This window comes from Catharus ustulatus, chromosome 6 (assembly GCF_009819885.2).
Source record: "Catharus ustulatus isolate bCatUst1 chromosome 6, bCatUst1.pri.v2, whole genome shotgun sequence".
Taxonomy (NCBI): Eukaryota; Metazoa; Chordata; class Aves; order Passeriformes; family Turdidae; genus Catharus; species Catharus ustulatus.
The window spans coordinates 60759228-60784922 of NC_046226.1; the positions used below are offsets into that span (position 1 = coordinate 60759228).

A 25695-nucleotide genomic window follows, 5' to 3' on the forward strand; every position below is an offset into this window, starting at 1 on the left:
CCTCATTTGCAGATTGTAATTAGTGTTTAAGAGCAGAGAAGATTGGGCTGGAATCTGCATAGAGACGTTTGCACATTTACCTGGAGGGAGGTAACAAAAAGTCAAAAAACTGCAAATCACCAGCTGCTCTTTTAATATGTTGGTGGTATCATTTGAAAGAAAGGAATGAATATTTTGAGAATACCCTTTAAAGGCAGCATTTCTAGCAGCATTTGCAGCTGTAATGTGAAACTACAAATTTGCAGCATGGTGGGGATAACTCTGAGTGCGTGTTGCTGCAGTGACTGGGCACAACCTGCAGGCAGTGCTTTCTGAGCTCCTGCAAAGAAGGGGAGTTCTGGAACAGAGAAACAGCACAGATCCTACAGCAGATGATAATATGCTACTCTTCACCCCCTTCTTTAAGGAAAAAAAGTGATCACAGAAGAGAAATGTAGGATTTAATTTCTTTGAGTGAAACTAAAATATCTATTTAAATTACACAGGGTATTTTTGAGAAGCAGAGACTGACTTGCTCTGCAGTCTTTCTGGTGAATCATGAACTAGTTACCCTGATTCCCAAAAGGCCTTCCTGTTTTATTGAAGCTCTCAAGTGACCTCAATTCCTGTGTAAAGGGAGGGCTGGAGCTGGAGCAGCAGCATTTCCTTTATAATTGGTTTTCACCACAGCTCAGACTTTCAGACAGCCAGGGCTTAGCTTAGTACAGGGCAGGAGAAGTGTCTTATGTTGCAGGAGTGTCCCTGGGGTGTCTCATGTCCCTGCTGGGGTCTGGTTGCTGGCCAGGGGTCTGAGTGTCACACACTGAGTGGCTCTGTGTCTCTTTCTGAAGCTGTCGATGAAGCTGTACGGATAATCACGGGCGGCCTGCCTGAAATAGCTGTGGAAGGCAATGGACCTGTGGAAAACAACACCATTCTCAACAAGGCTGTGAAGAGATCACATGAGGATTCTGATGATGATGAGGAGAAAGGATCTGTAGTTCCCCCTGTACATGACATTTACAGAGCACGACAGCAAAAGAGAATCCGGTGAAACAAGTTTGGAGTTCTGCTGTGACAGACAAAGACTTGCATTGAATCAGTCTCTTAAAAGTCAAGCATTTGAAAAGGACAGCTGCAAACAAAAAAATCCTTGGAAATGGTTTTGTTACTGTGGTGCCTCTTCTCCCATATGGTTCTTGATCTGAAAACAGCCCGAACAACCTTAGAATGTGCTCTGAACAAAACTCGGTTTTCAAAACCAAAAGTGCAAAATGTCAAAACTGTATTTTGTTCTTCGAGGGTGTACACATCTACCACTTGAACTCTTGTGGGTTTTCAACAGTTTTATTTTAAAAACTGGATGGCTTATACTTGTGAAGCATTTTTAATTCACATTTTCTGGAAAACAGTTGTTCTCAGTTTGTTCATGTAGTGTCCTGCCTTATTGTTCGTTTTTATTTATGGCAGAATGTAAGGAATCTGTTTTGTAGTTGAAAATTAAAAAAAAAACCCAACCAAACAACAACAAAAAACATTCCTTTAAAATAAAAGGATATCCATAACATCATGCCTCATTCTAGTTTTATTCAAACACAAGGTACTTCTTAAATATTACTCAGCCACTTCAAAAGCAATGCTAATTATACCGTCACAGGAAATTGAGCAGAGCATACATATTAGAATGAGCTTGGTTTCCATTTTCTAGAGGATACAGCACACTTTGGCTTGTAATTCCAGCACTGTTTGAAGAAGACAGCATTGTGAGACTAACTCAGTTCAATATGGGCAGCCCAGGAGCACCGGTCCTGGATACCTGCACTGCTCTTCCATGTAATGTACAAAGCTAAATGTTAATTATCAGCTACATCGTTGCACTTGGTATCTTCAAACAAGCTAAAAAAACACTATGTGAGCTTTCCAAGCAGTTTCTGTGTGTACTTCAGCTTTTCACTTGGAATTGGCTGTTTGGAATTGCACTCTGGTAAGATCCTAAGAGCCCCTTGGACTACAGGAAAGTCAGCCTGGGGCAAATGGAAGGCATTCCTCCTCTCTGCCAGGGCAAGGGGTTAAGCAGCACCTGCACATGGAGATGGGGCTGGCCTCAGCCATCCTGGAATGTCCTCCTTGCTCTGCCACTCAACTGCATCTCCCTGTTTCTTTTAGAGAGGATGTAGAGAAACTGTTTGTCAAACACTCTTGTTAAGAACAAGAACCTGGGAGCATCATTACCATGCTTTGTGGGCATTTATTGCAGTTCCTTTAGATCTTTCCTGTTGAAAGGCCCCCAGAGCACCTGTGCCAGGAGCATTTGTTCCTTTCTGGAGGTGAGTTCTGCACTCTGTTCCCTCATTCTAGGATTTTTCTGCTACATGAAAATCAGGATCAAACCCGTCCTGTGAGAGATGGGATTCCCTCTGTGGATCCTGCAAGCAGTACAAGCACAGGTGGCAGCACAGTCCCTGCTGCCCTGAATGCCAGCTCTGGGAGCAGGGATTAATCCCCTCAATCAGGATTTTGCCCATTGCTAAAGCAGTGCCCTTCACTCTGCCATCATCACACACTTTTGAAGGGCTTTTCCAGGTACCTGTCTCACCCTGATGTTCCTCCCCACAGCCTCGAGATCGTCCTGTACCTCATCGAACTCGTCAGTGAAACTGCCTCTAAAGGCGGCTCCTGGCTGGTACTGAAAGATAAAACACCCAATTTCTAACTTGTGCAGCTGTCATTTAACAAAGCTGAAACCAGCTGTGCCTTGGTTATCTCTCTCACTGCTGTCTCCAGCAGTGGTGGCTCATTCAGCACAGGCAGAGCTTTGGGAGGCAGAGCCTGCTCTCATAGCAAAGCCCAGCACGCTGAGGCAGAAGCCTTGAAGACCTCTGTAGAATCTGAACAATTAAACAGACCCTACTCAGAACCCTTTTTTCTGGCTAACCAACCTCATTTTTGAGTTCTCACAGAAGGATTCAAAGACAGACATGGCTGAGTGCATCTGGCCAAGAGAAAAATCACTTGTCTGAGCTGATGAACTCTCCAGGGTTTTGCTGGGTTTTTCCCTCGGGGAAGGGGGTTTGTAATGAATGAGAAAAGATTTGGTTTAGAGTTCCACAGGCTAATATAGTAAAAAAGGTGTTATTTCTTCCATCCCCCTCCAAACACAAAGTTGGTGCAGCTTTATCCACACTGATATTCAAAGGAAGCTGGAAAGGGAGGCATCAACAGTGGATCACAATCCAGTGTTTCTACAAGTTCTGTTAGTTTGACTGATTCCTAAATTAACCTGCCTGTTGGCAATACAACGACCCCTTGATTTATTTATTTCACATGCCTTGGTTTTTTTTTTAAAGATAGCACGTTCTGGTTTGGACAAGCTCATACTTGGGCCACTTACTGTGTTTAACTACAAACTTTGCTTTCATAAAACCATCAAATATTGATTACTGTAATACACTGTTGTGCTCAACCAGAGGAAAATTTCACTTACCTCCCAGCTGAGCCTGAGACTGCAATGTAAGATCAGTGGGCTCTTCTCCTCTAAACAACACATAGCTCAATAAATTCAAGACCTACAAATATTCTAAGTTTCAAAAACACCTCTACAAAGTGAAAAAATCTACTAAAATATCCCCTGTATATTCAAACTAACATCAAACCACTCACCTCTCACAGTACATTAAAATCACTTATACTGCCCACAGTGCTCTACACTTCCTGGATATTTTTGAAGACATGATTGAATATGCAACCATCTCCTGTTGTAGTTTTTTTTAAAAAAACCAAAATTTTCAGCCCAAAGTTTCACACACTTTAAATCCACCTTCCACAAATGACAATTTACTTTAAAATTAGTATTTCACCTAAAAAGGAGTAAATTACTAGGAAAAAAAGGTTAAGAAATGCCACTTTTATCAAAACATTTTAGCTCTGCCCTTTCTGAAATCTTTACAAGATATAAATACAGCTGCAATCTATAAGATTGCCACCTCTGGGAGTACTGTACATAGCAGAGGACAGTTACCCAATAACCAGAAAATTTGCTACAAAAATATATTATGTTTTGTAACATCTGCAGGTAAACAGCAAAGAAATGCTATTAAAAATGCAGTAAAATACAGAAAAAACTAGTAAGCCTACCATACTCACCATAATGTTACATTAAAGTGCTGCTTGGCTTGGTGTTTTGTCTGGTGAAGTTCTTCTTTAGAATTTTGGCTTTTTTAATTCTTTAAAGTTAGATTTTTTAAAAAAAACCAAATCACCCCTTCTGGGAAGAACCATTGCTAATCAGCTATGGATAAATTAAACTAAATTCACTGTAAATTAAGAGCTAAAGACCCTAAAATGAGCCACTTAAACACAAAGTTTGATTCTTAAACTTGTCCTACCTATCATCAGCTCAAAAATCTAAAAATTGCAGCCAGAAAACTCCTATGATATCCCCCCCAGGTTGCATAATTATATTAGAAATGCATCTTTTACCTCAGAAACCTTGTGGCATCTCCTGTATTTCCCTCATCAGTCACCACTCATGGGTTAAAAGGAACCAGTATTTACATGGAAAGCTGTTTTCCTAGACAAATATTGGTACAAGTTTTATTGAATAGCTGACAATACTGTTTTGGTAGCACACAGACTGATTTTATGATTCTTCTGACTTCCCTACAATTTGGGATTTTTCCTTAGTCAGTATTTTGCCAAGGACTGCATCGTAGTAAGGGCTGAAGACCATTCTGTTGTAGTTGACAAGACGAATGTACTTGGCAGCAATCTCCTCCAGCTCCCTCTGAATAGGGCCTAATCCTCCAGGAATGGCAGGCAGTGATTTCTGGTGACTGGATGCAAGATAATTCTCCAGAAACTTTTGAATTCGAGAATCTGGAAAACAAAAAAAGGGTTTGGTTTGTTTTCAAAAGAGACTGTGAATTAGAAACAGGGTAATCTCATGTAAAATGCAACAAGCCTGAAAATGGTCAGCAAGTTGAAAATACAACGTGGAAACAATGTGGAAACAAGGTGGAAAGAGGAGCCCCGCACACCTCCCAGCCCTAGTTACAGACAAGGAGAGCAGAGCACTCTCCAGACCTACCTATGAGCTTGCAGATGGAGTTATCTGGGCTGGCCACTGCCTGGATCTGTCCCTTGAGCACAGCCTCTCTCTCAGCTGAGAAGGGGGTAAAGCCATGCTGGGAAAGGCAGCTATTCACTTCAGCACACACCTTCTCACCCACGGTGGCCAGGGATTCCTTCAGGTTAAAGGAGCTAGAGAACATGAGGCACAGCATAATTGGATTAGTTACTGTTTTCCCACTTTTTACAAATAAACCATTCAAGTAGAGTTGCTCTATTTACCAAATGTAGTGGAAAAGCGTAATGTCAATTATAAAGATTAATGTAATTATATATACATGAAATGAAGCTGAGATCTAAAGCAAGGAAGTAGGAGAACATTCAAGACTTCAAGCCTGAACAATTCATACACATAAGAGCTGACTTTCTGCCTGAGGACAGCTCTGACTAAAGCAAAACCTGTAGGTGTAAAAGTAACCACTAAATCTGCAGGCAGCTCACTGTGCCACACTCAGCTTTTTGGGGAGCGTGGCCCAAACTGAGCAGGGGCAGTTGCTAGCACTCTCCTGTGCCAGCCTGGCACCATGAAAAACACAGTCTGAACAAAGCAGCTTGTACACGTCATGGAAGAGCAGAGCAAGAAAACACAGCTCTGTGTGAGTAAGCTGAAGAAACACTGCCAGCCTGGGCTCACAGAAAGCCCTCATCACCTCCTCTGCACTTCTGCAGTCCCCAGCCAGAAAAATGCTCAACCTGATCATTCCCCAGAGTGGCAGCAGAGCTGCACCTGCCCCTGAGAGCAGGGCTGTGCCATACTCACGGGAGGTGCATTCCTGTCAGCAGCACCTTGACGATGCTTTTGATTTTCTCAGCGAATCCAGGCACATCAATGAGGGCTGGGCCTGCTGCACTGAATGTGACCAGCAGCACTGTCCCCACCACGAGGAGCTGCTCCAGCTCCAGCTGGATCTCCAGGAAGCGAGTCTGGTCCATGAGCACCGTCTGCAAGGAGGGAGGGAGCCAGCACAGCATGGAGTCAGATTGCAGGGCTGGGAAGGGACAGCAAAAGCAGCAATAGCACAGGGAGCAGCAGGCCAGAACCAGGAGCACAATGAAAAGCATTGACTCCTCTTTTTCCAGCTAAGCAGGTTTCAGCACTGAAAGACAAGCACCTATTAGAACTGCCAGATCTCCCAGTCAGAGATGAATGGTTCAGTACTGTACGTGTTGCAAGGCTACAAAACCAAACGGTTTCTGCTGTGGCCTGGGAAAAGAGGAGTGGAATAAGCACAGAACCAATTTTTCTGTTAAATACTTACTTCTGGAAAAGGCCTGTTCATGTGATCCCACTTCAGGAGCTTCAGATAGGCCTGATTTTGTATAGCAATGAAGCACAAGGCAGAAGCTCCACCAGTGGCACCATCACCACAGTGGGGAGGCAACACATCGTGTCCCAGCTTTGCAAGATCATCTGCTGCTTCTTGCAACCACTTTGTGACAAGGTCTAAAGAATCTGGAAGAGCAGGGGGAAAAGTCGTGTTAAGAAAATTCCTTTTCAAAGTTGGGTTTTTCCACCAATAATTTCCAAACAATCCCAGTAGTTACTATGACTAATGCCCATGATATCAGGTATGACATGCATTTCATTTATTGCATCAAGCAGAACGTCTAAAACAAAACCACACAGCTACAGGAAATCAGAGGTGAGATGATGCTGGGTAATCATGCCCTACACTGTATTGAAATTAAACTGAATGTACCAAGGGCAGAACTATTGTTCTGGCAGATTTTTTCTAACCATAGTTTTGGGGCACAAGCTGTCATTTACCATATGAATTCTAGAACTTATAAAAATATCTGAGTTCTTTTCATGATCTACAAGCAAAGACACGCAGTTTACTGGGAGGTCAGAGGGGAAGAAAGAAAGGAACAAAGTCATACTTGGCTGTTTCTCAAGAAACTCCTGAAACTTCTTTCTTTCATATTCAGCAGACTGCTGCATTAATTTTGGCCTAATACTACTGACAGCGAAGTTTGCCATATCCATTTTCATTAGGTCTAATACAGAGAAAATTGCTCTAAACAAACAAACAGAAAAAGTTATTCAAGGCTGCAGATGTTTCAGAGGTGCTGTTCACAAGATTTATTACAGATTGTCTAAGGAAAGAGCAAAAACATGCATGGGAAACAGTAACAGCCTAACAACTTCAGAGCATGAGACAGAGAAAGCTGGAGCAAGCATGTACATGCATGCATGTGCCTCTTCCAAGTGGGAAGCAAATCTTGCCCTCCTGTAAAAAAGCCTCCATGGAATTAACTTCACTAGCTGCACAGATTTTATCTCCCAGGATGTGCAATATTGTATATGAAAAGACATCTGGGTTTCCAAGCTTGTATGCCATGGCTGTTGGCAGCCTGGAAAGCCAACCTCAGCGGGAAGTGAATAATCAGACCCAAGGGGCAACAAAGAAAAACCAACCAAACAAACACCAAAGAAAAACACCTTAATTTCAAAGCAACCTAATTCCTGCTGGCAATATTTCTGCCAAGTCAGTCCTGAACTCCTGGAAGCTTTTCAAATTAGAAAACAGCAAGGTTAATGATGCTTCTCCCAAATACTGAGACCTTGAGCTGCTCCACTGAGAACTTGGTGGCAAAGCAGAAGCCTGGATGCTCCCAGATGTGGAACACAGACTCCCTTTAGAACTGACAGAGAATTACACAGGGAGTGGGGTAAAGAGAGCTCAAACTGGGAGGAAAGGACAAACTGGCTGGAAACCAGTAATGCTTTTCCCCTAGGCTTCTGTGTGCTTTTTTCACCTTCTGCTGCTGACATTCAATTCTGATACAAGCTGACTGTTCATCTGCTACTTTAAAGCTTATTTTGCATTTGACATTTAAGCAAATGTCCTTCAGTGACATGCAGGAGCCAGACAAATACTCCAACTCACCAGATCAGAGGTGGTCCTTGTAAATGACTCCTGGAGCATCTCTCCCCTTCACACCCACAGCTACATCCTTTTCCCTATCACTCTTTGCTTTCTAGGAGTTGCAAGTTGCCCCCTCTCAACCTCTAAAATTACTTAAAGACTCTGAAGTGACTAATAAACACATTTCAGTACCTGAAAAGAGGAACTATTTCATTAATATCTTTCAGTTTCTTAATGTCTTCATCTCGAGCTGGAGCACAGAGAGTCCCCATCATCCCAATAACAAATTTGACCAACTTAGAAATGTCAAGGGCCCCATTCTCTGCCTCCTGTTTTATCAAATCCAGGTCAAGAACTTCTGTAATCTGGCTTCTCAGTCTAGTATGACCAGGCAACAAGAAAGACAGAAGACTCTGAAATGGAAAGTTTTTAACAGTGCATTAGTTCTACATCTCAGAGACTCTAAGGATCAAAACAAGTTACTGAACCATCTCTCACAGAATTATAGAATCATGGAATGGTTTGGGCCAGGAAAGAAATTAAAGATTACCTAGTGGGGTCACTTCTCACTAAACCACTTTGCTTAATGCCCCATCCAACCTTGAACAGTACCAGGGATTCTTATCTAAACAACTATATAGTTTATCTTTTTTTTTTTTTTTTTAATTTCTTTAACTTCCACTCACCAACTCCAGATGTTTCACCTCACATTGTGTGATACTGATGTTCCTAAGAGGTAAATCCTCTGTGCACAGATCATACTTCAGACAGCTGTGTAAAACACTGGTTTTACCAGCCTAGTGTTGGAGTATCTCACTGATTCCATAACTAATACCAGTGCCATAACATGAAGGAAGCTTGGAATTATGGAACTGGCATTGCTTACCTGTTAACCACCTTACATGGTTTTTGAATTTGGTTTTAATATTCAAATTTCTCCTCTAGGATTATACAGTTTGTATATGTTCATAGTAATGGAAAAGAACACGAGGATTTTTTATGAAAAGCCAAACTCCAACCACTTTTGCTCATTCTTATCAGTGCAGCTACTCAAATTTAATAATTTCCCTTCATATCCCATCATCTTACCTCTTTAATTTCTCCCAACAGCTTAATTGCATGATCATATGTCGGGGGGTCATCCTTTAGCTGAGCTTCCAGACAATCCCAGAAAGCTTTATGCACAATATCTCTGACTTTCTTCTCTAAGCTGTGAATAAACATGTTAAAAAGAATGATACTGGTCTCTGATATGATACCTTACAAAGATAACCTGCAGCTCCTGAAGCACAGCATGCAATAATATGAATATAATGCAATAATAACTGTATGATGATTAACAGAGATCTGTCATTTAAAGTTACTCAGAAAAGCAAGAAAAACTGGACACAGGGTTTGGAATGGCTTATGTCCTAATATAGGGTTACACATGAGCAAAGGGGGCTACAAACTAAAATCCTTCCAAGTACTTATCACATGCTACATCTAGATAAGTGGAAGAAAACAAAAATGGCAAAAATCACATTTTGTCTTCAAAAGATTAATGTTCATGTTCCTTTCAAAGGCCCCACTAAGTAAAATAAACTCCACTACACAAAATTAATTAGTAAACCTAACAGAAATTAAGTAACTTCCCTGACACAAAATCTTCTGTTTCACTGCATAAGCATTGCATCTACTCTGAGATAAGGGCCCAGATCAGTTTGTATAGAAAATACATGAATTTCACTGCTTCAGTAGCAATTTCTAATTCAAAATACTGACATCTCCTGTTCTCACCAGGTGTAACTTCAACACTGGCCCCCACCAAGTTCCCTGGAATATGCACCCCTTCCCAAATCAAGCCAGGAGGCTGTCAGCCACACCTCACTCTGTGTGTGAGAGACAGAGAACAGCAGACAAAGCTTGCTCTGCTCTCTCTCTCCCCTCTCAGCAGGGCACACAATTACTGTAGACTCACACAGAGAAGGAAAGGCTTCAAACCTGAAAGGAGCAAGGACTAACCTAATAAAACACAGGAATCTCTCCCCAAAATATCCCTAAAGAAAGAGACAGGAAAAGCTAAAATAATCAGGTTTCATCTTACTCCCACAGGCAGTGAAAGCTTAAAAATTGCTAAAAGCATCCCCTACATCTGGAGCTGGACTGGGGCACTGGGAAGGCTCAGAGTCCTGGGGCAAGGGGACACAGCAGAAAACACAGCACTCTGGTTTTTGCACCACACATGTCCAATTAATCCAAGAGGTTCACCTTTCACACACACACACCTGGGGAAGCACAACTGCACAGTTATCACCTTCTTCTTACATTCTTTCCCACCTCCTCCCAGGCACTGCCAGACCAGACACCAGCCAGAGCCTTCACCTGATTCTCCCAGAGCTGCTCTGCAGTTCCACAAACACAACTTTATTTAGGTAGCTGTTTGGTACCAGCCTTACCTGTGCTCTGGCAATTCAGCTGGTTTTATCTGGAAGTCTCCATTCACCACAATTTCATGTGCCAGTGCCATGTTGGTGACTCCCTTTGCTGTCTCCATGAGCTCTTCTATTGACACAGGCCGGGAGGGACTGGCTGCAACATCAATTACACTGTCAGATAGCTCTCAACAAAAGCCTGCAGAAAGAGTCTTTTGGACCCTTTGCAGCTTATTGACAGTACACAGGGTCAAATGACAGCATCAGCTGAAGATTCTTCTCCTTTCTTTCCCTTCCTTTCCCATCTGGTGGATGACACAGGTTTGGAGTATTTAAAAAAAAAAGAAGTGGATCCCATTTGATATTATGGGCTCGGTATGTCAATTGCTTCCATCACACTCTTCTAAAAACCATCTCCAAACAAAACACCCACACAAACCAATACTTTTTAGGATGGCTTAATAGCATCTTGGCATCTTTCTCCATGCTGTAGGAAGAAATAATTACAAATAGCTGTACTTTCACCGTACAAGTATTGTGCAGATATTGCCATTTCAGTTTTACAAGGAAGTGATTTCATCATTAAAGCAGTCAACAAACAATCCCCATCACTGTTAAGCAGCAGCACACCAGTAGCTAATTATTCTCACTACTTCCAATGGAAATGGCACTCCTCCCAACACTTTTTTTTTCCCCCCAGAGGCCATCACCCAAACAACAGAGGACAGCAGCAGCAGCAGTGGCAGCAGCAATGTTTAAGAGCTCTTCCCTGGCAGATATTTAGGACTGACCAGGACGGGCCAGCAGCCTCAAACTGGGCCCTGGGTTAGTGAAAGAGTTGGTGCCCTGATGGATCCATTCCATTTGTTCACTTCAGCTGACAGGACATCCCTTTGTTGATGACACCCCTTTCTGCCCCGCAGTGGGAACAGGGGCTGCAGCAACGCACAAGGTTCAGCTGATAAGGCAAACAGCAGAGTCAGTTTAGCTGGAACAAACTGGGGTGGTGTTTATCCATTCCAAGAGCACAAACACACCAGGATATTTAGGATATATGTGGCTCAGAGCAACGTGGTCATTGTGTACAATTAAGAAAATGTACGCTGTGTGCACAATTAGGAAAACAAAAAGAAAACGGGGAGAAAAGTGTTACAGTTTCAAGGCATATCATCAAGAGTTCACTCTGTATTTAACTGCAAGACAGTCAAACTTGCAGAGAATGCTGTAAAACACTAGGATTGCCTCCAACAACAATTACAGAATTGACCATTTATTTACTGTATGCCATAAAGCAGTTTTGCTTACACTTTGGTGTCTCATCTCTGTGTGACCCTGGAGCACTCTGTCGTATTCTTTTTCGGACAGACTGATCCAAGTTGTCCAAGCTCTCCTCCTGATCATCCTCCAAACCACTCAACTGTTCTTCACTTGAATTTAGCTTGTCAGGATTCTGAGACATTTTCAGTTGGTTCTTTACAAAAGAAAAAATATGGAAAAGGGAATTAATAAATGTTTACTGACACAGCTGAGTGGGTAAACATCACCAGGAGCCCTCTTGATTCAGAAAAAAAATTAAGAATGAAAGAATTCTTATGAGGAGTAATATGATGTCATCCCCATAATGGCAGGGGACCTGGACTGAGTGACTCACTTCCCCATCTTCCACAAAATGGGATGCTTTCAACACAGCCGCCATTTATTTAATCTGCAGTCCTAGTCAGTTCTCAAAAATCTCAAACTGTTCCCTTGCCATAATGACACAGATGAAAGAAAAAGACATTGTTTCCTTTCCTAGCACTGCTTTCCTGCTTTTAAGAGAACCATGAAAAACACCTTCAGAAAAATATTACAAACATGTTTTACAAAAGATTATTTCCTTACCACACAGCAATAAATCTTCCTGCACACAACATATTCCTGAACTATGGTCTGTCCCAACTGCTCACAACTTAAAAGCTTCCCTCTGAGCTATCTAAAAGCATTAAAAGCAGCAAAAGAGCTAGAGAGAAATTAATATAAAATTCTATTCCCATATTTTCATTACATCCAAGAGTCCTGATTTGTGCATAAAATATCAGTTGTTCAGGTTTTTCAATTAAAGAACAGTTATAGCAATAAAATACTTGTTTATTAGACATTACATATTAAAGGATATTTATATCACATTGCAGATACCTGCAATGTACTCAAAGTTACACTGAAAAAATTACTAGTAGAAAACCAAGTCTCACTGTTCCTTATCTTCACTTATTTAATTCTCAGATTTCCCTATAAATAATCTAATTTCTACATCCACCACTGAAAATTATCATGCAGGAAGCTGCTGCTCAGGCTTTAATTTTACAGAGATCTTGAGAGCATATGATGTCTCTAAATTAAATAACTTAGATGTTCTGTGAAGTGGGAGTCAGGAAGAGTCTGCTTTCAAAATGAAAGAAAGCTTCTGGAAAAACAGCGACTTCCTCTTTCCCCAAGTGTCCCACCATCCCCACTTTTACATTTTGAAATAAACCAAGTTCTCAGCAAGAGAGACACCCTCCAGAGGCACCCCACATCTACTGAGAGAAAATACAGAATCAAAAACTACACTGAAGAGGATGCAGCAGAAGCAAGCAACAGTGTAGAAATATAAAACGCAGAACTGAGATTTATTTTCATACAACAGCTGTAATAACTAAGCCTGCTCCACCAGTGCTTAAATTGATTACACAACGTGACTCCTCAGGACAGATGGAAAGCTCAGGGCATGTAAGGAACAGTTTTGCTCTACAGCAATGACTCAGGATCATCATCTTGCTTGATGCATGAGAGACAACAGCATGCAACACTTGCCCACAGCACTGTGTCATTTCTATTTTAGAAGAGAAAACAGTATGAAAAGCTCAGGATAAATGGCACAGGAGAACACCCCTGGCACACAGGCATCAGTGCAGGTACTGTTAGACTCACTCCACCTCTAGATGGAGGATGAGGAGCTCTGTTAATAAAAGGGTTGTTCACAGAGAAGAGCATAGCAACCACTGCAATATAAAATATAAAATATAAAATATAAAATATAAAATATAAAATATAAAATATAAAATATAAAATATAAAATATAAAATATAAAATATAAAATATAAAATATAACTGGTTAAAGAGAGAAACCTGTTGTTGAATTTGGCTAGGATAAAAGCATTATCATAAAGGCTTCCACATTCATTCCAGACTAGATGGTCGTTCTTCCCCTCCATAAAGCATCCTCCTGAAGTCAAATCTGAACCACAAAGATGACTCAACCAAGCCCCACTTAAGTCTTTGATGCACACAACACTTCCTACTGCCTTGCACTCTCCCACTGCACTTTATCCTCACTACCCTGAGAAAAGCAGAGAAATATAATAAACCTCACTTTACAGAGGGGAAACTGAGCTTTCAGTTCAGCTGCTTGAGCACTCACAGAAGATAAATGACAGGGACAAGACCATCAGTCTGGTGATTCCTACCCCCAGCTTTGCCATCATTCCTACCCCCCAGACTACATCCTCAAGTGCTGCCTTCCATAAAACGGCAGCTCAAGAGCTGCAGTCTCAAACCCAGCCCAAGTTTAATTTAATTACCACTGGTTTTAGAAAAATCCTATTTCAGCTATGGCAGGCAGGTATTAGAACTCCTGGGCCATTCTACCAAATGACTGTTCAGCAGATGAGGTAAACAGGCACACTTGTTGGTTTAGTTGTTTAGTTTGCAATAGTCTGCTCTTTTCTGATGGATTACTGCTATTATTGCCAGAACACATCTAGAACACATCCTCTTTCCACTGGGTAAATAAGCTTGACAATACCTCTTCCAGAAGCATCACCACCATCATCCCTCCTTTCACAGAAACAATTCTGACTCTTAATAGAGCAAAGTCTACTTCTTGGCACTTTCCTTGCATTTATTTTTAATGAAAGCAAGAGAAAAACGCAACGAATTAAAATGCAAAAACAAAACATTTCCTCACGGGTCCTCGCAGCACGTGAAGCGCACCAGCACTGAACGAGCTCGGCCTGCTTCCCTCAGCACAGCCAGGGCTGGGGCAGCACCGGCAGCTCCCCCAACAAACGCCCCTGTGCCTCTCTGCACTCTCCCTCTGTTCATCCTACATCACCGCCTCCTTCCCCCTGCAACCCAGCAAGGTTGGGTTATGCTCTTCTCCCAAATGAGGAGGGATGCTGTGAAACCCCGCTGTTCCCCAGCGCCGCCGGCTCTGTGTGAGGCTCTGCCGGTTCCATCGCTACCGGGAGCACACAGGGCACCGTCCCCATCCCCAGCGGCCCGGCAGCTTTCCCTTCGCAAGGCCCGGAAACTCCGCGCTTCAGCAATGGCCTACGGGGTCTGTGAGCTGCTGGGCCGAACGAGGTGGATGCGGTGCTGAGCCCGCCCGGCCGGGCCCGGAGCTACCGCGGGCCCACTCGGCACTGCCGGCCCCGGGCCGTGCCCGCCGCCCCCGGCCCCGCCACACCGCCCTCCGCCCCGGGCCGTGCCCGGCCGGGCCGCCCCGCCTTACCGCCCTCGGAGCAGCCGCCGCGGCCGCCGGCTCGGACGGGCCCGGCCCCTCCTGCGGGCGCGGAGCGGGGCTGGGCCGGCGCCGCAGCCCCAGCGCAGGGCGGGCCGCGGGGCGGAGCGAGGGCCCGCAGCGCCGCCGGAGCAGAGCGGGCACAGCGGCTGCAGGGTCCCGGTACGGAACGGGCACGAGCTGTGGGGCAGCCGAGCGAGGAGCAGGGCCTGACCCCAGCCAGAGCGCCCCGCAGCCATCGATGGATAAAATCGGGGTCTGCCCATCGTACAGATTAACCCCCAGTAATCAGCGAGCGCGGCCCTGGAGTGGCCTGCTGCCCTTAGGCACATTTTACAGGTCATTGTGACAGCCAGTTCTCCGAAGAGGAACGTGAGGTGCTCTGAGAGGAGCTGGCTCACCCTGAAGAGAAAGCCCTGCCTTGTGCCCACCTCTCTGCAGCCCGACCGCAGACGCGGCCCCAGGGCCAGCACAGTGACCACAGGGCACAGAGCTGGCATTGGGGACTGACTGCAGCTGCATTGGGGACTGACTGACTGCAGCTGCATTCGGGACTGACTGCAGCTGGCATTCGGGACTGACTGCAGGTGACATTGGGGACTGACTGCAGCTGGCCCTGCCCTCGGGCAGAGCTCGGCTCCAAGACAGGAACCTCATCCTCTTCACCCAGATCTTACAGCAGGCAGGAGGCAGAAAAGGAAAATGCGTCTGCTGAAGAGCAAACCAATCCAACTCCACCATGACTTGAGGATTTCCACCCCCACATTTTTCCAATTTTTCTGAGGAAGTGCATTTATAATAAAAACCTTCCAGTTAAAACTGAGATTTATAACTACTATAAAGGCTTATACTTCCCTGCAAGTTCTCAGGAACTGGTTATTTTCAGAAGTCCTTTCTAATTAACTAGAAGAAGCTTTTTTTACATTTTTGTCTTCCATCCCCCATTAGGACACAGCAAAACATTATCCTGCTTCACACCAAGTCCTGCAGCTCCATTTCAGAGACACACTCTGGCCCCTGGCAGCAGACAGCAGTAATCACTGAAGCTTTAGTTAGTGAGACGTGAGAGTCTGACACAAGATTGTGTTTTTTAAGAACATGTGACTGCAACAGTTATTACTACTACTTTGTTGTCATAATTAAATTAGCTTTTGTTCCAAATAAAAGAACAGAGCTCAACATTTTAATGGAACAAAATTTGGGTTTTTTTTTTAAACAGGAGCTGTAATGAAGTTTTGGTGGTATCAGTCCAAAGATAACTCCACAAGAGTCCAAATTAGATGTCTGTACGCACACACACACATCTATATATATGATTGCAGTTGCCTGTGTTGCAAATCTTGGTATTTCCACTTCTTGGATAAGAAATGCCACAAGACAAGCCAAAGGCTCTTCACTTGCTCCAGCACTTATCTAATTACAGCTGGTGCCATCAGCAAGAGTTACAGACAGAGCAGAACACTGCAGGGATGAAGATAACCAGCCACAGACAGAAGATCCTGTGGCAACCAAAACCAGACTTGACTTAAAAATCCAGACTGACTTTACCAGCCCAGGAGAGCCAATTCCTCAATATGGTGCCACTTGAGCTTAAAACAGGACAGCAATTTGTCACAGACATAGGTTAGTTAGCTTGGCAAACCTGAAGAAAAGCTGAGCAATATCAAGCAGAACATGTTTTTCAGGTCTCCAGCACACAGCAAGATCAATGCTATGTGATAGTCACATAATCCAAGGGAAGTTAGAAAAAAAAAGTGTTCAGCATAAACTCAGTGCTGGGGGCAAAAGGTGGCAGAGAGATTTCATTTATGATGGCTTCCATATCAGTGATTTTAATACTTAAATAGAGGGAGTCAACAGACTTGGCTTTTTGGGAGGAAAAGGAAGTATTTGTTCCTATAGTAATTAAGAATGAAAAAAGCTAAACTATAAATACAGGTTAAACTCAGGCACTGTTTGCTTTGGTAATAATTGCATAAATTCCATCCATTTGCACAAAATAATTTTATTAGGCAGATACATTAATATAAAAGATTTACAAATATATTAGTGTTTTCATGGCTAGGGTATACAAAGGAATCAATATTTGAAGTCTCACACACACATATTAGTAACTCTGTCTCCAAAATACTGCATAAAAATACTTGGATTACTACTATGAAACTGACCTAGCAGCCTCTTTCTCTCTTTGTCAGAGAGCTTGGAATCTTCATCAATAGCTTTCAGTAGAGATAATAGCTCATCTTTTGTGGTCTTCTCTGTGTTGGAGCGATACTCTCTTTCATCAAGTTTTTGGCAAAAGGTGTAACCTGAAAGGAAAAGTGAGACAGAGGATTATCACCACACCCCACTCACCTACAGCGATTCTCCAGACCCACCCTCCTTTAGATCAAATCATTGTTACAGCAAGGCTTTTTGCATCACCCATTTCTCATCTGGGGACGTGACAAGATTATAAAGCTCAGTGTGAAGTGTCACCTGTTATCTTGCTGGGATCCTGGCCTTTCTGCAGAGCCAGCAGTTTGTCACTGACCATCTTGTGCAGTGCCCCTGGGATCTGGAACAGAGAGGACAATGCAACAGCAGCTCTCCATGAGCACACCAGTCAAACAAAACCTGGCCATTTTCTAGCTCTTACCTTTAACACATCTCTCTGGTTGTCAACAAGGAACAAGATCAGGAGGTCAGTTTTCCCTCTGGATAAGTTTTTATTGTTGATAATAGCTTTAGAGAATGTCCTTTTCACAACCATCCTGTTGTCACTCTAAAGTGAAATAATGACCAAAAGAGGAGAGTTAGTCTCCCCCATTAAGGAGGGCATCACCTTTGCTCTTCTGAGACATTGCTTTTCCTATAGTCACAAATTTAAGCTACAAAGGAGTTTTCTGACCAGCACCTGGGACCCCTGAATTTCAGAAAGAGTAAAACAACTGGTAAGAATGCAGATTCACCTCCTTCTGTAGCTTGAGCTCAGACTGATGTGCTGCAACAGCCATGAAGTACAGCAGTCTCCTGAACTCCTCCCTGACTTGGCTGTCCAGGAGCTTCAAATAGAGCTGAACAGCTTCTAAAGATTGCTCCATCTTCCCATTCACTGGGGAGAGAGAAATAGTCACTAAAATCAGTGTTACCATAAAACACCTAAAGCAGCCACTGAAGAGATGCCCATCTCTCTAAACAGAACTGGCCAAACACAGCAATTCACTCTCACAAAAACTTCTCCCAGGCTGAGGAGAGCTGCTTGCAGACTCTGACAACATCCCACATGCAGGCATTCAGCCGGGCATTAAAGCTCCCTTGTAATTAAGTTCAATTACACTTCAGCCATCTTAAAGGGGATGTGAAACACCGAAAAAGGAAAATGGTTCTATTAAAAAAATTAATCACCTCTGCTTGTGGTAATAAAGAGCTCACAAAAACTGAGGAATATGTCCTAGATACATGGACTAGTTTGAATTAATTGCAAATTACTTTGTAGAACTTTGCTAAGTTTTAATTTGCCTTACTATGCAGAATAGCCATTTTAGATTTGTGCACTGTTTAAATGAAGTAGGTTTTATTATTACCCTTTATCATGTAGAGAGGAAGAATGGGACACAAATGCAAAGTATTCAAGTTAACATGGAAAAAGAAGAATAACCAAGGCAGAGAACTTATGAAAAATAAGGAGATCTGGGATAAAAAGCTGAGAACTAAAACATCAAGGTGATGTTCAAACAAAATTTAAGAAACACTTTTGTGTAAAAAAATCAAAGTTGTCAATGGGGTACCAAGCATCCACACAGCTTTCAGTTTAGCTCTTACAGCCTAAATATTTATTTATTATTGCTATACTTATATTTAATTTCCCATGGATATCTGACTTCCATGGATTCCAGCTAGTACCACATTATAGCACTCTGGTTTCACAGCCATTCCACACAGACCTGAACAACAATTACAGAACTGCATACAGCAGGAACCAAAAAGAAAAGAACAGTCTTAATGACTACAAATTTTAAAAGACCCAACTATAAATAAAACCCCCCAAACAAACCAAGCAAAAAAAAAAAGCCCAATAAGAAAACACTTGTAGAAGTCAGTTTTTAATCTTGGCTCCTGAGCTAAATACTCAATTTCTTAGTACATATATCATATAAGCATTGGAACACAGCTCTATTTGACTTACCTAACAGTTCTGCGATTCCTAAATGAATTTCGGATGCATGGCTTAAGAGTGGCTCCTTTTTTTGGCTGTAGTATCTACCAATGTTGTCAAACAGCAGCAGTTTCCAGGTATCTGCTTTGTCTGGCTGATCAGGCAGGTTCCTGCTAATATCCACCACCATATGATCAGGAAGATATTCCAAACAATCAATTGCTGCTGAGAGCCACTCGTCTGTCCTGGAACACAGAGGGGTTTGGGTTTGTAGCTTTAATTACAGATGCCCTCCAGAGCTGGCTGCAATGCCTTCCACAGAGAGCAGGTAGATTGGTTCCCTCAGCAGTGAAAACTGCGTGTGTAGGCGCTTACACCCCATTAGAAATTCACACACACGAGACACTTGACACACTCTGGTAGATCACAGTCATATAAGCCTCTTTGTTATGGATTTAATCAAGATGAAAAATTAGTAACCCACAAGTAAACAGTCACAAGCAGTAAAACCCAAAGTCAATTATGTCCTCTGCTCTTAGATAAGGACACAATTATCGCTAGATAAACAGAAATATGAACCTTGATCTAATTCAGACTGGTACAAGTTTTTCAGAGAATGTTTTTAACTCTGTGCACAGTTTCAAGCCCAGCATTCTTAGCTCTTTTAATACAGTAGGAGGAGCTAAGCTAGTTTCTCACAAGTGATGTCTCTAGCAAAAACTTTCATGATGATTATAAAACCTCTCTTCTTCCCTCAATGCAGCAAAGAATTTCCCCTCTGAAAACCATCAACTACTGCCATTGCATTCAAAAACTACCCAAGTGTTCAGCAGACTCACTAAGCAATTATTTACCAATTATTCCAGTCAAGTCCAACAGGGAAAAAAGTGCCTGCTGACATCCTTTCTGCTGCATTTCTACCCAAATACCAACTGTGCTTTACATTCCCCTGAAAGCAGGAAGTTTTTCAGAGCTGCAGAGAACAGCAGTGATTACTCACTGCGAGTCGCTGAAAGCCTTGAGGATCTCTCTGTCCAGGTAGTTACTTGTGATGACATATCCAGCTGCCTTCCTGGGCTGTGGGAGCTGAGGTCTGATCTCCTGGTGCTCAAGCAGAGACTCCAGCAGAGGGAGGTCCACCAGCTGCAGCAGGCGAGCAATTGTTTGTTCTTGCCACACTTCATTAATAACTGGGAAGGGTGGATACACAAAGCACAGGGAGACTCAGCACGGGCAAAAAACTGATCACAAGGAAGATAACTCCCCTTCCTGCCATCAGGCCTAACGTAACAGATTGATTTTACTAAAGTAGAGACTTGCAGTAGCAAAGCATGTGGCTCTTATCAGCTTCAAGTGCCTTTTATCACCACAAAAGGCAAGAACTACCCATTTGATTAGTTAACTACAAGTGTGGGAGAACTGCTTTTTGGATAAATCTGAAGTGCCTTGCACTCTTTGTGCTCTAATTCACAAACAATCTTTGCTCTAGATAAGGGATGAAAAAAAAGTACAACTGTGACACACTCCTTATCACAGCTTCCTTGAATATTTCCATATGATGAAACCACAGTTTCTAGGATGCATTATCACTTTGAACCAAAGGAAAAAACACATTAGATCACAGCTTGGTCTGAAAGACAAGCCATGAATTGTCAGGAATAGTTTCACACAATACTGAAGGAGTGCTGGATGTGCAGATACACAATTCACTTCTAGCTAACAGCAGACTATTCACCCTGACTAAAACAAGCACACAAGTACTGCAGGTAACTGAATATTATGAATATTTCTAACTCACATCAAGCTCTATACATTGGGTATTCTTCTCCACAAAAGTCAACACTGATGTATTTCAATCAAGAGATAATGCCTTTTGTCTGATGACATAAAAAGGCAAAAGGCAAGCCTGCAACAAATATAATTTGCCTTTCCATGAGCTGGTGTCCAAACCAAAATCCTGTGTCAGTTTGCCTCCCTCTCCAACCTGAGGAGCACAAGTCTTCCCAGTCCTATAGATGTACCTTCCTTCTCCCACAGACACATGACTGCGACATTTTTTGGCTTACCTCGACGGGACAAGCTATCAGAGATGTTCACTTGAGGGCTGCTTGCTGGCTTTAGACTTAGGTTTTCCCAAAGATCCTCCAAGCTTTCTGCTTTGAATGGAGTAGAGTGGAACAAGGTGCTCTTCTCACATCTGAGATTAAAAACAGCTTTTTTATATATATATATATATATATCTATAGCCATATATATAGATAATCAAATCAATCATGCAACATACAAATATGGGTAACTGCCCCAAGACCAAAAATTTTCTCCTGTATAGATATTTACATAATCTACCCCCTCAGCTCCCCTGCCTGACACTTCTGTCTAAGTCACCCAAGAGCATGTATGATACCTTCAAAAATTATTTGCATGTAACGGAACGACTCCAGCCACAAAATTACTGTTCCTCCAAGCACAGCTGTATGATTCCAATTCCCACAGCTTCTGTGTTTTAGAGCACTGCAAAATCCTTTTGATGTCCACTATCTTTGACATGGATGTGACAACCTGCACATAGCAACAGATCTGTTCCTTTCACTAAATGAAGAAATGTAACCCGATGGATCTGTGCCCTGCCCAGAAGAAAAACACCTTCATTCCACACTAATAAAACAGGAATAATCCTGTTTAATGACTGCTTGTTCAATACAGTCTAAAGTTTTACTTTAGCTCTTGTGATGAAACTATTTTTAAATACCACATAATTAAGGTGGTTTTAATTTCTCATGAATTCTCTTTTTAAATAAAGGCTTGGGACAGTTTGCTTTAAGACAGAACAAGAGCTAGTGGGAGAGAGGGGAGAAACAGGACAAAGGAAATATTTTCAATCTCTGCTTCTCTACTTTTTTCAGGGTTGACGCACTCCAGTTCACATTTGCTACTCACATGAACGTGTCAATCGAATAAGGCATTTCCATTTTGGGTCAATACTATTTACAATTTTCAAAAGTGCACATTACTAAAACTACTGCATTAAATATACCCATGTAGTTTCTAGTAAGAATATGCCAGAGTACTTGAAGAGATGAACAAAAACTTTTTAAGGGAAGTTATTTGGCAAAGTGGCATCTACATGTTCTGCTTTGTGCGGGTTTAGTTAGTACCAGGGTTTTTCTTTGCCCACACCTAAAAGGACAGGGAAACAAAACCTCACCATTGCACTTCCCTCTGGTTCCAAGATGGAGTCAATAGCATAACAGCAGAACAGCCTGCTACCCTGCCTGGAACAAGTCATACATGCATAAAGAAACAGCTAAAAAAAGAGCTCCATTGGAAGTGAAGTGAAGCGAGGATGGTGAAAGGAGAAAACAACTTTTCCTCAGACGTTGCATGGACTACTGGTTTATGCCAGAGCTAGGTGTGCAGTGACTAAAGATTGCCCTGTTGCATTAGCCTGCTTGATGCACCTGAATTCCAGTTGGTTGTATTGATTTAGATCAGTACATAAATGCACTTAATTTCTACCCTCTCACCTCCCTCCCCCAAGGCAAGGTGATAACAGAGAGAGAAAACAAGTAACCATGTAGGCTGAGTGATTTACTCTCTTCAAATTGCTCTTTCCTACCTGTCTTCCACCCACAAACATCTATGCAGTGTCTATTTTTACCCTGTAAATGTACAGTTTTCTTTTCTCTCTCACAGAATACATCATGTTTTCCTCATGTAAAAAATTTCCTCCCTTCACCTCCATGTACTAACCTCTGTGGGGTACACTGCTGGTCATCTTTCTCAAGCTCTGGCTGGTTTGAGGCATTTATGAACCTGTAGAGGCTGCTACTGCTGTCCTCAAACACGGAGCGTTTGTCTTTCCCAAAGACCCTCGTTGAGACAGCCTCGAACACTTTGCAATCCATCAGCGCTTGGCACACACGAACCACCTTGGCCCGGGAAATATCCACATCCCCAAAATACTTGTTCTGCAGGAGATGGGCAAAGACAACATCCACTGCATCTGAGCCAATGAAGCAGTCATGGTAACACTTCAGGTTCTGGCGGCGCTTCTTCACTTCCACTTGAGTTTGAAGAGCGCTGATAATGCTGCTCCAGACGAATGTCGCTCCAAACGGCTTCTGCGCCAAGCTAAAGCCTGAGAACACAGACAAAGACTGAATTCATGCTGCAGCCACAGAGAATAGCTCCCTTTCTGGCTTCTAGCTCTCATGAGCCTTGTCACGATTTAAAAATCTTTGAGACTTCCACTTTGGCTTGGGTTGCTGAGGCATTAAGGCTTTGTTACTTCCTCAGCAAGTCTGTCTGCTCTGCACCGCTGTCTCCCTCTCGGTACACCAGCCTAAAGCTTTGCAACCAGGAGTTCCTGTTTTTTCAGCCTGCCACTTTGACACTGTCCTTTTGTGTGTCCCTCAGTCACCAAATGGTTACCCTTGCAGAACCACTGCTGAGCACACAGGTCCCACAACCACAAACCAGCTGCACACACTCCTAACACCCCGGTTCCTCCACTGACACTAACAGAGCAACGCAGCTGGGCAGGGAAGAGGGAAGCAGGGATGAAGAGACACACCAGAACCCTGGTTGCTACAGGACTGTGCGTACACACAAGCCACCTAACATCAGTGCTCAGCACACCACTAACAAGTCCATGGATTGAGATGCCACTCACTCCACATTTATCCCAGCAGACAGCCCTTGGCCACTCGGCTCCAGCAGAAACCTCAGCTCTGTGCACCCAGCGCCACTTCCCTGAGCCAATCCGTCTTGTCTCCCCCAGTGAAACCACGGAACTATTACTCATTTACCAGTCTGATTAGAATAAAATGCCAGCAGCCAACAGTTTGACCTGAGGCTACACTCAGCCTCCACAAGGACTGAAAAACACATGAAGTTTGCAGGTGGCACCAAACCGGGGAGAGCTGCAGCCAGCAGAGAGGACAGAATTAGAATATGTTTCTCAGTAAGTCAGATGAATAATTTACTAAGAGCGAAAGCAGAGGAAGAAGAGAGAAATCAAAAGCTGAAGGACAAAATATGGAAGGAGGAGTTGGCAGCAATCCTACAGAAAGCCAGCTGGGATTGTGACAGAGCTCAAACCAAATGAATTAACAGTGCGATGCAATGTTTGAAAAAAACAACAACATGCAACTCCTTCTGGAACATATTACCGTGAGCGTTTTCCACTGAGATAAAGGAGGTGTTTTTTCTGCTCTGTTTAGACTGAAGGGCTTTAGTTAGACAGCTGTATTCCAGTTTGGAGCACCAGTTTTCAGCTCATCCCCAGCTACAAGAAAGCCCAGAAAATGGCAAATAAGCACGGGGAAAAGAAAGACAGAGGGACAGCAGACTGGGAAGAGGGAGAGAAAGCAAGGGAGAGAACACACCAATGCTCCAGAAAGACAGCAACAGTTATCTTACTGAAAAGACACGTCAGAGGGGGAAAAAAAAGGAAAAAAAAGAAAAAAACCCAAGAAAAAGCAGTTTTTAATACACAGCATTGAACCAGCAAAGTAGAAAACTCCAAGAACCTGCAGTTTCCAAAGTTTTAAAAGTACAAGACAGACAAGGTATACAATTGCTGATACTTAACCTGATGACACCTTCAGGAAGGCAGAACAAACTTAACGAACACAGAATTCGCTTCCAGCCCTACATTCCAATAGCCAGCCAAGGTATTTGGGAGGAAAGAATCCCCAAACCCTACACCACCAAACATACAACTCTGGTTTCTGTCGCTAGAATAAACAACAACGTACTACCTGCAATGCTTTAACTCCTACTCACGGCTTTATCATACGCAGAGCCTTTGGATCTTTTCTCAGGGTATTAAGCGTGGCATTGAGACAACAAGTTTCCACAAAGTTAAGGTGCTCAAGGTCGGGAAAGAAAAAGGGCAAAGCCAGCGAGCGCCCTTTCACTGCACAGCGAGGCACCTGCTCTCAATCCGCGCTGGGGACACGGAGCTGCAAAAACCTCCCTGGCACCCACCGGGCTCGCAGCTCCGCGGGCAGGGCGGGACACGGGGCAGGGATCCCGAGGATCGGGACACGGCAGGACAGGACACGGGCAGAGGTCCCGAGGATCAGGACAGGACACGGGTCCCGCGGATCAGGACAGGGCAGGACACGGGGCAGAGGTCCCGCGGATCCCCAGCCCGAAGCGGGCGCGCAGCCGGGACGGGGCCCCGGCGGAAGCGGCTCCCGGAGCGCGGCCAATTTTTGAAGCTCCCGGAGCCGGGAAAGGCGCCGAGCGGAGCTGCCGCCGGCGGGGACCCGCATCCCACATCGGGCAGAGCCCCCACCAGTCCATCCCGCTCCCATTGCCCGTCCCGCTGCCGGTGCCCAGCCGTACCCGGCGGCCTGGCGGGGCTGCAGACCGTGCTGAGGCTCAGAGCCGCCGCCTTCTCCCGCACCGTGGCCATGGCAAGCGCGTCTGCAGCGCCGGGCGCGCCCGCGGCTCTCGGAGCCGCCGGGGCGGAGCCGCCGCTCCCCCGCCCCCGGGCGGGGCTGCAGGGGCACAGACGGCGCGGAGTGACCGCCGGGATGGAAGGAGCCTCTGGAGACCACCCAGGGTAATCGCCCTGCCCAGGTGGTACAGGAGCGCGCTCGGGTGGGTTTGGATTGT

General features: G+C 43.8%; 3 protein-coding genes across 4 annotated transcripts in view; 1 reads left to right on the forward strand and 2 right to left on the reverse strand.

Moving 5' to 3' along the window:
- Positions 1 to 1546, forward strand: part of CSTF3 (cleavage stimulation factor subunit 3) — a 36894-nt gene extending 35348 nt beyond the window's left edge. The window contains exon 19 of the mRNA XM_033063295.2: positions 831 to 1546. Within this exon, the coding sequence (XP_032919186.2) occupies positions 831 to 1033 (203 nt within the window). The 3' untranslated portion in view covers positions 1034 to 1546. The remainder of the gene's footprint in view (positions 1 to 830) is intronic.
- On the reverse strand, positions 1547 to 14990 carry TCP11L1 (t-complex 11 like 1). Of its 2 annotated transcripts, XM_033063297.1 has the most exons (10): positions 14922 to 14990; positions 11696 to 11861; positions 10415 to 10547; positions 9066 to 9186; positions 8169 to 8389; positions 6988 to 7124; positions 6366 to 6559; positions 5867 to 6048; positions 5066 to 5238; positions 1547 to 4854 (listed from the first exon to the last, which is right to left on the reverse strand). In XM_033063297.1, exons 2-10 carry the CDS (start codon positions 11847 to 11849, stop codon positions 4619 to 4621), a joined length of 1551 nt encoding a protein of 516 aa, XP_032919188.1. In that variant the 5' UTR covers positions 11850 to 11861; positions 14922 to 14990; the 3' UTR covers positions 1547 to 4618. The 2 variants fall into 2 exon arrangements, with proteins under 2 accessions (XP_032919188.1, XP_032919189.1); XM_033063298.1 differs by lacking the exon at positions 14922 to 14990 and having other exon boundaries at positions 10415 to 10543; positions 11696 to 11784.
- A 1925-nt stretch (positions 14991 to 16915) lies between these two features.
- Positions 16916 to 25528, reverse strand: DEPDC7 (DEP domain containing 7). The gene is made up of 9 exons (XM_033063729.1): positions 25423 to 25528; positions 22819 to 23206; positions 21135 to 21265; positions 20069 to 20258; positions 19099 to 19313; positions 17882 to 18024; positions 17569 to 17694; positions 17409 to 17487; positions 16916 to 17239 (listed from the first exon to the last, which is right to left on the reverse strand). Exons 1-9 carry the CDS (start codon positions 25490 to 25492, stop codon positions 17025 to 17027), a joined length of 1557 nt encoding a protein of 518 aa, XP_032919620.1. The 5' UTR covers positions 25493 to 25528; the 3' UTR covers positions 16916 to 17024.
- Positions 25529 to 25695: the final 167 nt, after the last annotated feature.

What these genes read in the sequence shown, in the direction of transcription:
- TCP11L1 (XM_033063297.1), bottom strand. Translation starts at nt 11,849, where the DNA reads ATGTCTCAGAATCCTGACAAGCTAAATTCAAGTGAAGAACAGTTGAGT. An exon ending in GAAATAGTTCCTCTTTTCAG is followed by an intron (nt 7,125 to 8,168) that starts GTACTGAAATGT and finishes TTGTTTGTTTAG; the next exon opens with AGCAATTTTCTCTGTATTAG. An exon ending in CTCCATCTGCAAGCTCATAG is followed by an intron (nt 4,855 to 5,065) that starts GTAGGTCTGGAG and finishes TTTGTTTTCCAG; the next exon opens with ATTCTCGAATTCAAAAGTTT.
- DEPDC7 (XM_033063729.1), bottom strand. Translation starts at nt 25,492, where the DNA reads ATGGCCACGGTGCGGGAGAAGGCGGCGGCTCTGAGCCTCAGCACGGTC. An exon ending in AAGGCTTTCAGCGACTCGCA is followed by an intron (nt 19,314 to 20,068) that starts GTGAGTAATCAC and finishes TCTGTGTTCCAG; the next exon opens with GACAGACGAGTGGCTCTCAG. An exon ending in GGATCCCAGCAAGATAACAG is followed by an intron (nt 17,240 to 17,408) that starts GTGACACTTCAC and finishes TTTTCCTTTCAG; the next exon opens with GTTACACCTTTTGCCAAAAA.